At 44.8% G+C, this 12,958-nt stretch overlaps 1 protein-coding gene across 10 annotated transcripts in view; it reads right to left on the bottom strand.

Moving 5' to 3' along the window:
• APTX (aprataxin) overlaps window positions 1-12,958 on the bottom strand; it is a 56,245-nt gene that overhangs the window by 24,506 nt on the left and 18,781 nt on the right. The window contains exon 1 of one of the 10 annotated variants that reach the window (XM_017856502.1): window positions 8,151-8,241. The exons of 2 other annotated variants lie outside the window; for them this stretch is intronic. In XM_017856502.1, the coding sequence (XP_017711991.1) occupies window positions 8,151-8,224 (74 nt within the window). In that variant the 5' untranslated portion in view covers window positions 8,225-8,241. Of the gene's footprint in view, window positions 1-4,765; window positions 4,875-8,102; window positions 8,242-12,958 lie in introns of those variants that run through there. 7 more of the 10 variants (XM_017856507.1, XM_017856501.1, XM_017856509.1 and 4 more) reach the window with 7 other exon arrangements.

Genomic DNA, 12,958 nt, shown 5'->3' with positions numbered 1-12,958 from the left:
TCTCGGCTCACTGCAAGCTCCGCCTCCCAGGTTCAGGCCATTCTCCTGCCTCAGCCTCCCGAGTAGCTGGAACTACAGGTACCTGCAACCACGCCTCGCTAATTTTTTGTATTTTTAGTAGAGATGGGGTTTCACCGTGTTAGCCAGGATGGTCTCGATCTCCTGACCTCGTGATCCGCCCGCCTTGGCCTCCCAAAGTGCTGGGATTACAGGCTTGAGCCACCGCGCCGGCTTTTTGTATTTTTAATAGAGACGGGGTTTCACCATGTTGGCCAGGCTGGTCTCGAACTCCTGATGTCAGGGGATCCGCCCGCCTCAGCCTCCCAAAGTGCTGGGATTACAGGTGTGAGCCACCGCGCCCAGCCCGGCTCTCTATCTTTCATTCTAGAGTTGAGGGGATTTGTCAGAAAGAAATTCTGATTATTCCTTAAAGAACTCAAGTGATCTGATAGAACACACAAGGCCAGAAACCAGGTAACCTCAAATAGTGCTGTCCAACAGAATTTTCTGCAATGATGGAAATGTTTTACACCTGAGCTGTCCAATAAATTACCCACCATGTGACAATCGAGCATCTAAAATGTAGCTAGGACAACAGAGGAACTACATTTTTTACTTAATACTTAAATAACTCCATGTGGCTGGAGGCTACCACAATATCCACCACAGTCCTGGAAACTTGCCCTGCCCTGATCCATCTCAAGTCCCTCATGCCTGAAGTTAAGCTTGTCATAATGTAACTCCACAGTGGTTACGTATTTTACCTTCCTTTCCTCTTCACAGAACTAGTCCCACTTGCCCATCCCTCTCTCTCTTCTTTTCCCCAAGAAACACATACATACTGGCATACCTTCTTTGTGCTCTGCTCTATTACATTTCAAAGATAATGCACTTTTTTACAAATTGACAGTCTGGCAAATCTGTGTCAAGCAAGTCTTTCGGTGCCATTTTCCCAACAGCATGTGTTCACTTCATGTCTCTGTCACATTTTAGTAATTCTCACAATATTTCAAACTTTTTCATTATTATTATACCTGTTACAATGATCTGTGATCAGTGATCTTTGATGCTACTGGAAGAAAATGCCATCTAGGACTTCCAAAGGTAGAGAGAAGTCAGTGCCTGACTTCAAAGCTTCAAGGACAGGCTGTCTTGTTAGGAACTAATGCAGCTGGAGACTTAAAACTGAAGCCAGTGCTCATTTACCATTTCAGAAATCCTAAGGCCCTTAAGAATTATACTCAGTCCACTCTGCCTGTGCTCTATAAATGGAACAACAAAGCCTGGATGACAGCACATGTGTTTACAGCATGACTGACTGAATATTTTAAGATCTCTGTTAAGAACTACTGCTCATAAAAAAAAGATTCCTTTCAAAATAGTACTGCTCACTGACAATGCACCCAAGATCCCTGATGGAGATACATTATACAGGGAGATAAATATTGCCTTAGTGCCTGATAAAACAACATCCATTCTGCCACCCATGGATCAAGAAGTAATTCTGACTTTCAAGTGTTATTAATTAAGAAACACATTTCTTAAGGGTATATTAATTAAGAAACACATTCTTCTGATGGGCCTGGGCAAAGTAAATTGAAAACCTTCTGAAAAGGATTCAACCGGCCGGGCGCGGTGGCTCAAGCCTGTAATCCCAGCACTTTGGGAGGCCGAGACGGGCAGATCACGAGGTCAGGAGATCGAGACCATCCTGGCTAACACAGTGAAACCCCGTCTCTACTAAAATACAAAACTAGCCGGGCGAGGTGGCGGGCGCCTGTAGTCCCAGCTACTCGGGAGGCTGAGGCGGGAGAATGGCGCAAACCCGGGAGGCGGAGCTTGCAGTGAGCTGAGATCCCGCCACTGCACTCCAGTCCGGGCGACAGAGTGAGACTCCGCCTCAAAAAAAAAAAAAAAAGGATTCAACCATTCTAGATGCCCTTAAGAACATCTGTAATTTATGGGAGGAGGTCAAAATATTAACATAAACAGGCATTTGGAAGAAGTTGATTCCAACCCTTATGGATGACTTTGAGAGGTTCAAGACTTCAATGGAGGAAGTCACTCCCAATGTAGCAGAAATAAAGAGAACTAAAATTATAAGTAGAGCCTGAAGATGTGACTGAAATGCTGCAATCTCATGATCATACTTTAATGGATGAGGAGCTGCTTCTTATGGATGTGCAAAGAAAATGGTTTCTTAAGATGAATTATATTCCTGGTGAAGACGTAGTGAACATTACTGAAATGTCAACAAAGGGCTGGGTGTTGTGGCTCATGCCTGTAATCCCAGCACTCTGGGAGGCCGAGGCAGGCAGATCACTTGAGGTCAGGAGTTCAAGACCAGCCTGGCCAACATGATGAAGCCCTGTCCCTACTAACAATACAAAAATTAGTCAGGTGTGGTGGCACGCGCCTGGAATCCCAGCTACTCAGGAGACTGAGGCACGAGAATCTCTTGAACCCAGGAGGCAGAGGTTGGCATGAGCTGAGATAGTGCCACTGCACTCCAGCCTGGATGACAGAAAGAGACTCTGTCTCTCCATAAAAAAAAAAAAAAAAAAAAAAAGAAGAGGTTGGGTGCAGTGGCTCACACCTATAATCCCAGCACTTTGGGAGGCCGAGGCAGGCAGATCACAAGGTCAGGAGTTCAAGACCAGCCTGGCCAACATAGTGAAACCCCATCTCTACTAAAAACACAAAAATCAGCCAGGTGTGGTAGCAGGCACCCTCAGTCCCAGTACTCAGGAGGCTGAGGTAGGAGAATCGCTTGAACCCAGGAGGCAGAGGTTGCAGTGAGCTGAGACCGCACCACTGCACTCTAGCCTGGGTGACAGAGTGAGACTCCATCTCAAAAAATAAATAAATAAAAAGAAACGTCAACACAGGACATAAACTTAGCTCATAAAGTAGCAGCAGGGTTTAACAGGACTGATTCCAGTTTTTGAAAGAAGTTACACTGTGGGTAAAATGCTATAAAAATCCATAAACTGGGCTCAAAAAATAAATGAGACAAAAGAAAAAAAAAGTCATCAAACAGCATCACTTACTACAGAAAAATTTTTGTGAAAATCAATCAATGCAGCAAACTTTATTGTCTTATTTTAAGAAATTGCTAGGCCAGGCGCGGTGGCTCAAGCCTGTAATCCCAGCACTTTGGGAGGCCGAGACGGGCGGATCACGAGGTCAGGAGATCGAGACCATCCCGGCTAACACGGTGAAACCCCGTCTCTACTAAAACTACAAAAAACTAGCCGGGCGACGTGGCGGCGCCTGTAGTCCCAGCTACCGGGGAGGCTGAGACAGGAGAATGGCGTGAACCCGGGAGGCAGAGCTTGCAGTGAGCTGAGATCTGGCCACAGCACTCCAGCCTGGGTGACAGAGCGAGACTCCGTCTCAAAAAAAAAAAAAAAAAAAAAAGAAATTGCCACAGACACCCAAATCTTCAGTAACCGTGACCCTGATCAGTCAGCAGCCACCAACATCAAGGCAAGACCCGCCCAACATCAGCAAAAAGATCACAACTCACTGAAGGCTCCGGTGACTGATACATTTCTTAGCAAAGTATTTTTAATTAAGGTATGTACATTGTTTGTTCAGCCATAATGCTACTGCACACTTAACAGACTACAGTATAGTACAAACATAACTTTTATATGCACTAAGAAACCAAAACATTCATGTGACTCACTTTATTGCAGTTGTCTAGAACCAAACCCATAATGTCTCCAAGGTATGCCTGTATGTATACCCTTCAGGTATAATATACTGAACAGCATCTCCCAAATAAATCACTTTTTTTTTTTTTTTCTGAGACAGGGTCTCATTCTGTTGCCCAGGCTGGGTGCAGGGCATCATTACAGCTCACTGCAGCCTCAACTTCCTTGGGCTAAAGTGGTCCTCCAGTCTCAGCCTCCTGAGTAGCTGGGACTACAGATATACACCACCATGCCTTGCTAATTTGTTTTATTTTTTATGGAGATGGGGTCTCACTATGTTGCCTATACTGGTCTGAAACTCCTGGCCTCAAGCCATTCTCCTGTCTTGACCTCCCAAAGTGCAGGGATTACAGGTAGCAGCCACGCCCAGCCTAAGTCATTCTTAATATGGTCTCCTGGTATTCCTTTCTCCTAAAACCCAAATCCTATTTAACTTTCAAGCCTCACCTCCTCCCTAAGGCCTTCACTGAGCTGTCTTCTCTTCTCTACATCTTATTGTTGGATGTGGACAAACTACCCTCACAGTTCTCTGAATGTTTAATGTGGATGTAATTCTACTTTCCAAACAAGATTATAATCTCCCTGCTAACAGACTGCATCACTGTCTATGCATTCACAAAACAATGAGGGGGGTTTCTGGAGATCACTGCCCTAGGCTAGGCCTGGCCTTTACTTCAGGATCCCCTGGTTTTCAGCATACCTTTATCAAGTGCATACTATATGCTAGGAAATATGCTAAATGTCTTACTTACATGGTCTCATTTTAATACTCACAACTCCATTCTAAGAAGAGAAAATTAAGGATGAGAAGATAAGTAACATGTTCAAGTAACATAGCCAATATGTGCCAGAGCTACGATTTGAATTCCAAAGAATGGGTTCTTAACCACTGCATCATATAACTTTTGGCTTCACTCATTTGATCATTCAGTCAAAATTACTACACTCCTGTGTACCTTGTGCCATTCTAGTGCTGGGAATAAAGAGATAATATATGAGCCCAGCCTTCAAAAAACTCAGTCTTAGCCAGGCATGGTGGCACGTACCTGTCGTCCCTGCTACTTGCGAGACTGAGGTGGAAGGATTACATGAGCCTAGGGGTTCAAGTCCAGCTTGGGCAACACACCAAGACCTCATCTATAAAACAATAAATCTTGTAGAGGAGAGAAACACAGAAACAATTATATTAATAGTAGATGTGGTAAATATGATGATTGCTCTATACAAAGGGTGGAAGCATAATGCTGGAGTACCCAACCGAGACTGGGAGGAAGGAGGTGTCAGGAAAAAATTTCCTGGACGAGGTGGACCTAAACTTTATAAATGAGTCCCATTTATAAACTGGGTTAATTAGGTGAAAAGGAGCAGCCTAATTAGGTGAGGAGGAGGAGGTGGAGAAAGGAAACAGGGAGAAGATTCCAAGCAAAGAGAACAAGGGCAAATACACAAAGAAGAAATAGCACAGTACCTATGAAGACGCCATTCAGTGTTGCTGGAACCTAAAGCATGAGGCAGAGAAGAGGCTGGAGATACAGGCAGGGTTCAGATGAGGCAGAGCCCTGGCTGAGAAGCTCAAACTTGAGAACTTTCAATGGATTTTGCAAGCCAGTAGAAAATGAATGTTTGCTGAATGAATTCAGAATGGATGAATGCATGGACAGATCTTTAAAGATTAAGCAGGAATTTGATGCAGACTTGTTTCCAAAGACCATCTGGGAGTGGAGGGGAGTACTGTGGAGAACAGATACGGGGGAAAAGGCCTAGAAGCAGGGAAATCAGTTAGAAGGCCATGATATTGCAGGTAAAAGGACAACAGTAGAGATGGAGAAGACTGCACAGATTTGAGAGATGTTTAGCGGCTAAAACTATCAGGACTTAGTGATGAATGTGGTAAGAGTTACGTCCAGGAAAGACGCTGAGTTCAGTTTCAGCCATCTGAATTTGAAGTGTCTGTGGGACTTGCAGGCAGAGATGTCCAGCAGGATAGTCAGAGGTGAGGGTAAAGTTCAGAGAGGTCTAAGCTGACAACTTCAATTTGGGAGCATGTAGGAAGTTGTTAAAACCAAGCCAGCTGATGGGTTCACTCAGGCAATGTGTACAGAATGAAAATAACAGTTTTTCATTGCTCATATGCCAAAGTAACAAACAACAGAAACACCCAACATTTAGGGAAGGAGGAAAATGACTACCCATAGCAGAAATGACTGGTAAGAAAGGCACATGAAGAACAGCTAGAATGTAAATTCCTTAAGAGAAAACACTTTATCTGCCTTGTTCATCTCTGTATCCCAATCAATACTTGTTGAATAAATCATCTGAGAGCACTGACATGTAAAGCAAAGAAGAAGGGAGTAAGAGGGATGACCAAGTTCCAAAAGCAGCAAAGAGATCCAGCAATAATTGGAAAACGTCTATCTGGTTTGATAATCAGTCACTGGTGACCTTGGGGTGAAATTTCAGGGGAATGATGGGTCTGAGAGCTAGATACAGAAGGAAACAAAAGGTGAGGAAATGGAGGCAGAGTTTAGAATACTCATTAAAACAGTTTAGATATAAAGGGAAAGAAAGTTATTGGATGACAGCTAAAGTTAAAATGGATCACCAAGGACTTTTTCTTTCTTCGGCAGGGGGAATTGTCAGAGATCTGAGAAACCTGGCCTTGCTTATGTATGACTGGAAGACAGAAATGACAAATGAAAACAAGGTCTCATAAGTGACAGCATAAAATATCAGAAGCAAATACAAAGAAATTGCTTTGATTAGAAAGACAATTCATCCTCTGAGACAAAAGGAAAAGTAAAGGGTATAAATCCTGATGACTTTAAAAGGGAAAGCAGAGGCAGAAATGCGAGGGAAAGCTCGTCTCATGATCCTAATTTTCTCCATAAAATAAAAGGTAACAAAGAGTAGGTGTCTGGGAACTTAATGGACAGCCGAAGAAAAACAATATAGAACAGTGGCGAAGATCAAGGCCTCTGAAGTTGGATTGCTTGAATTCAAATATTGGTTCTACCACCTACTCGCTGTGTGACTTGGGGCAAGTTATTTAACCTCTCCAAGTCTTCATTCCTTCAAGTGTCAAGCGGTATTAACAATTGCTCTGCACCATGGGATTGTCACAAGAGCTAAAGGACAAAGTATGTAAAGCTCAGTGTCTGATAAAAAGCATTCAACACTATTATTGCTGTTGTTAATAGTGAAAGTAGGAGCAGGAGCTGTGGACATATAAAAAGATCATTTGAAAGCAATAACTGTGGCTAGGCACAGTGGCGCATGCCTGTAATCTCAACACTGTGGGAGGCCGAGTGGGGCGAATCACCTGAGGTCAGGAGTTTGAGACCAGCCTGGCCAATATGGTGAAACCCCATCTCTACTAAAAATACAAAAAATTAGCCAGGCGTCATGGCACACGCCTGTAATCCCAGCTACTTGGGAGGCTGAGACAGGAGAATCGCTTGAACCTGGGAGGCGGAGGTTGCAGTGAACCGAGATCATGCCGTTGAACTCCAGCCTGGGTAACAGAGTGAGACTCTGTCTCAAAAAGACAAGACAAGACAGAAAGAAAAGCAATAACTGTATAATAAGAACGAGCACAAATCTGTATTGCCTCGCATATGAACCACCCCCAAAAGTTCCAAACCTGGACCACAGTAATTCCAAATAGAAATTTCATCCCCGCTATGTTGAGCCACTATCACTGGTATGTATGGGGAAAGGCTTTTTTTTTTTTTTTTTTTTTTTGAGACGGAGTTTCACTCTTGGCATGCCCAGGCTGAAGTGCAATCTCGGCTCACCGCAACCTCCGCCTCCCGGGTTCAAGAGTCTCCTGCCTCGCCCTCCCGAGTAGCTGGGATTACAGGCATGAGCCACCACACCTGGCTAATTTTGTATTTTTAGTAGAGACGGGGATTCTCCATGTCAGTCAGGCTGGTCTCGAACTCCCGACCTCAGGTGATTCGCCCACCTCGGCCTCCCAAAGTGCTGGGATTACAGGCATGAGCCACCGCGCCCGGCCAAGGATTGCTTCTTCTGGCATTCCTACAAGGCCTGTTGAGGATGCTGCTAAGGTCCCTCAAGTGCCTTTCACGAAGCATTTCTAGCGGAAACGCTGTCCTTCCCGACAAACTGGGCCGCCTCCTTGGTTGGACAGGGCCTACTCTCTCATATTTTTTCTGCTTGTGTTGTGACCAAGGTACGTACAGGTGTCGGGAGCACACGTGAACAAACACAAAGTGGGTCGAAGACCAACAGGAGCGCCCACTGAAACAGCCCAAGGGGGTGGGACGGGAGGACAGAGAAAGCAGCCGCGAGAGCAGCGAATGAAAGCAGCGTCATTCAAGGCACATCACTCAAGGGTAGGAGCAGCCTCGGCCTAACGCTCACCCGCGGCACTGAGCCCAGCCAGCAGAAATAGGCTGACAATCGCCTTACCTCCAGACGTCGGAGACGGACAAATTCACGTTACTCATGTGTGCCTCACCGCTTCCGGCGCTGCGGGATGACATCAGAAGCCGACTGGAGCGCGGCCAGTAACGTCAGCAGCAACTCTCTAACGGATTGGCTGAAAGAATCTGGCCCAGTTCCCAGATCAAAAAGCGTCCGCCCCAATTGGGTTCTCCCTGGGCCGTCGTCCGAGTGAGAATCGTGGCAGTTATGCCTGTAGGGACCAGCTCTCTCACCATCTCTCCCTGAGGGCCACTCGCCTGTCACTGCCTCAGTCTCTGAATTGGGTGATATTTCAGACCCAATCCCTCTGTGGACGTTTCTAGGTGGCTGTGCAGCTTCTCGATACTCCATAAGATGTTCACAACCTTTAAGGCCATCTCTACTGCTGCAGACAACCTGCTGTAGCACTGCCACTTGCTTTTTAAACTACAGTCCGCTTTCTCCCTTGTGCAGGGAGGAAAGAATGGAGAGGTAAAAGGCGGGGAAACCTGCTAAGATTTTTGTAGTGCTGTCTACACTAAATGAACTGAGGGGCAATCCGGAGGAAAAAAAAGCAGGATGCAGGGATAAGATGCGTGTGCTGATTTTTTACAGCAATTCCAAAACGTTCCCTAAGAATCATATTGCAATTATTCAAAGGCATTTTGGCAGAAGGTACAATCCCTATCTCATTGGTAAAAGTATAGTTTATAATTTTTCTCAAATACAACACACTGGCAAAGATTCTTTGGTTGAATTACGTTTCTGAATTTTCTGCTAGGCCCATCTGTGCACTTCCCTGTAAAATCCAGTTTTAGCACAGACCCTGGCTAAGTCAGTTTAGCAAGAACCACCACCACCACCCCGCCTTATGTGGTTATTCTCAATATCTGATCAGGTTCCTTAGTCTCCACCATCCCCCAGGTGATGTCTGATTACGTTGGCCTGTCTCCAGCAAGAATCCTATTAGGTCTATTTAGCCAGAATCTCCTTTACCCCTGATGTTTCCTCTTAGTAATTTTCCATCCACTGACCCCTACACAGCTCCTTGGCCATAAATTCCCACTTGCCCATGCTGCTGTTCGGAGTTGAGCCCAATCTCTCTTCCACTGCAAAACCCTGTTGCAGTGAGCTTTATATACCTATCATGAAGTTCCTGAATAAAGTTCTCCTTACCATGCTTCAGCAAGTATCATTGAATATTTTTTTCTTTAACAAAATTGAGACTTAAGGAGTCACATTCTTCATCAAGGTGGAGTATTGTTTCCTTCCATGGAAAAGCAGAGACTTAACAGTATGATGGAGCTATCAGAGCTTTCAAGACAGAAGGTAGGAGGATGTTCCAAGAAACACAGAAGACAGGCTTGCTTTTGTTAGCAAAGAAGATGCAGGTTTATATTAGGGTCATATGAGGAAGTGGGAAAACACAAGCAGCATTTCAGCAGCCACACAGGCCTTACAGCTGAGGAATGTTGTTCACAACTGCTTAAGATAAAAAGAGGCAACTCTGGTGACATGACCAGTTTTGTTGTTCCCTCAAAATTAAGCATCCCTCTCGATTAAGAGTGCTTCTTTGACCTGCCTTTGTGTGTCCTGCATCCAAAAGTTGGATTGGATCATTCTAATTACATTATTCAATATATAATGTGCAAAATTGGGCAGAGTTTCCATGTCCTGCTTGTTAGGCCTAGTCCATTGTCTATAGTGTATTAGTGGCCAGAAAAGCAAGATCACACGGCACAATGCATAGCTAAAGGTATGGCAGGCAGTTAAGACTATCAGGAACTTCGGCCGGGCGCGGTGGCTCAAGCCTGTAATCCCAGCACTTTGGGAGGCCGAGACGGGCAGATCACGAGGTCAGGAGATCGAGACCATCCTGGCTAACACAGTGAAACCCCGTCTCTACTAAAAAATGCAAAAAAACTAGCTGGGCGAGGTGCGGGCGCCTGTAGTCCCAGCTACTCGGGAGGCTGAGGCAGCAGAATGGCATAAACCCGGGAGGCGGAGCTTGCAGTGAGCCGAGATCCAGCCACTGCACTCCAGCCTGGGCGACAGAGCGAGACTCTGTCTCAAAAAAAAAAAAAAAAAAAAAATAAAAAAAAAAAGAGAATTAAAAAAAAAAAAAGACTATCAGGAACTTCATATTGCCATGCAACTAATCACGAGAACTTTTCATCTTGAAAACTGAAACTCGGCCAGGCACGGTGGCTCAGGCCTGTAATCACAGCACTTTGGGAAGCCAAGGCAGGTGGATTACCTGAGGTCAGGAGTTCAAGACTAGCCTGGCGTGGCGGCACTTGTCTGTAGTCCCAGCTACTCGGGAGGCTGAGGCAGGAGAATTTTGAACCCCGGAGGCGGAGGTTGCAGTGAGCCGAGATCACTCCACTGCACTCCAGCCTGGGCAACAGAGCAAGACTGTCTCAAAAAACAAAAACAAACAAACAAAAAAAACTCCATATCAATTACATAGCTCCCTATTTTCCCTCCCCCCAACTCCTGGCAACCACCATTCTACTTACAGTTTTCATGAGTCTCACCACTCTAGGTACCTCATGTAAGTAAAATCAGACAGTATTTGCCCTTTTGTGACTGGCTTATTTCACTTAATATAATGTTCTCAAGTTTCATCCGAATTGTATCATGTGTAAAAAGTTCCTTTTTAAAGCTGAATAACACTCCGTTGCATGTACACACCATACTTTATCCATTCATCCATCTGTGGATATTCCACCATTTGGCTGTTGTGAATAATGCTGCTATGAACATGAGTGTATAAATATCACTTCGAGATCCTGTTTTCACAATTTGCAATTGCAAAGACATGGAACCAACCTAAGTGCCCATCAACTGATGAGTGCATAAAGAAAATGTGGTACATATACACTATGGAATACTACTCAGCCATAAAGAAGAATGAAATAATGTCTTTTGCAGCAACTTGAATGGAATTGGAGGCCATTTTTCTAAGTGAAGTAACTCAGGAATGGAAAATGAAATACCACATGTTCTCACTTATAATTGGCAGTGAAGCTTTGGATATGTAAAGGCATACAGAGTGTAATGGACATTGGAGATTCAGAAGCGGGGAGAGTGGGAGGAAGGTGAGAGATTTTAAAAAACTACATATTGGGTGTAACTACTACTCGGGTGATAGGTATACTAAAATTTCAGACTTCACCATTATACAATTCATCCATGAAACCAAAAACTATTTGTACCCCTAAAGCCATTGAAATTTGTTTTTCTTTTTTTTTTTTCTTGAGACAGAGTCTCGCTCTGTCGCCCAGGCTGGAGTGCAGTGGCCGGATCTCAGCTCACTGCAAGTTCCGCCTCCCGGGTTTACGCCATTCTCCTGCCTCAGCCTCCCGAGTAGCTGGGACTACAGGCGCCCGCCACCTCGCCCGGCTAGTTTTGTATTTTTTAGTAGAGAAAGGGTTTCACCGTGTTAGCCAGGATGGTCTCGATCTCCTGAACTCGTGATCCGCCCGTCTCGGCCTCCCAAAGTGCTGGGATTACAGGCTTGAGCCACCGCGCCCGGCCCTGTTGTAGGAGTTCTTTACATATTCTGGATATTTACCTCTGATCAAATATAAGATTCCCATTTCATAGGGTGCTTTTCACTCTGCTTGCTGGCTGTATCCCTGGATGCACAAAACTTAATTTTGAAGTACTTCAATTTACCTATTTTTACTTCTGCTGCCTGTCTTTTGATGTTATATCCAAGAAAACATTGCCAAATCTGTCATGAAGCTTTTCCCCTATGTTTTCTTCTAAAAGTTTTATAGTTTTAGGTATTATGTTTAGGTCTTTGATCCATTTTTGAGGTGTGGTTTTTTTGTTTTAGTTTTTGTGAGGCAGAGTCTTGCTCTGTCGCCCAGGCTGGAGTGCAGTGATGCAATCACAGCTTACTGCAGCCTTGACCACCCAGATTCCAACAATCCTCCCACTTCAGCCTCCCAAGTAGCTGGGACTACAGGCATGTCCCACCAAGCCTGGATACTTTTTTTTTTTATAGAGACAGAGGTCTTGCTATGTTGCCCAGGCTGATCTTGAACTCCTGGGCTCAAGCAGTCCTCCTGCCTCAGCCTCCCAAAGTGCTGGCATTACAGGTATAAGCCAGTGTACCTGGCCTTGAGTTCATTTTCTGTACTATGTAAGGTAAGGCTCCAACTTCCATTTTTTGCACGTGGATACCTAGATTTTAGCAATACCATTTGTTGAAAAGAATGCCCTTTCCTCACTGAATGGTATTGACATACTTATTGAATATCATTTAGTCATTTATGCAAGGATTTATTTCTGGGATTTCTATTGTATTCCATCAGTCTGTATGTCTGTCTTTATGCTAGTACTGCACTGTTTTGATTACTATAGCTTTGTAATCCTTTTGAAATCAGGAAGTATAAGAACTTTATTCTTTTTTTTTTTTTTTTTTGAAGATTGTCTTTGGCTACTCTGCCTAGGGCTTTGTTGTTTGTTTGTTTTAATTCCAACGGTTAGAAATGAGATCTCACATGAAAACCCAGATTTTGGCCGGGCGCGGTGGCTCAAGCCTGTAATCCCAGTACTTTGGGAGGCCGAGACGGGCAGATCACGAGGTCAGGAGATCAAGACCATCCTGGCTAACACGGTGAAACCCCGTCTCTACCAAAAAATACAAAAAACTAGCCGGGCGAGGAGGCGGGCGCCTGTAGTCCCAGCTACTCGGGAGGCTGAGGCAGGAGAATGGCATAAACCCGGGAGGCGGAGCTAGCAGTGAGCTGAGATCCGGCCACTGCACTCCAGCCTGGGCCACAGAGCGAGACTCCGTCTCA

The sequence above is a fragment of the Rhinopithecus bieti genome, unplaced genomic scaffold (genome assembly GCF_001698545.2).
Source record: "Rhinopithecus bieti isolate Rb0 unplaced genomic scaffold, ASM169854v2 scaffold_44986, whole genome shotgun sequence".
Taxonomy (NCBI): Eukaryota; Metazoa; Chordata; class Mammalia; order Primates; family Cercopithecidae; genus Rhinopithecus; species Rhinopithecus bieti.
Note: the sequence above shows the minus strand (reverse complement) of the source record. Positions and strands in the feature narration are given on the sequence as shown.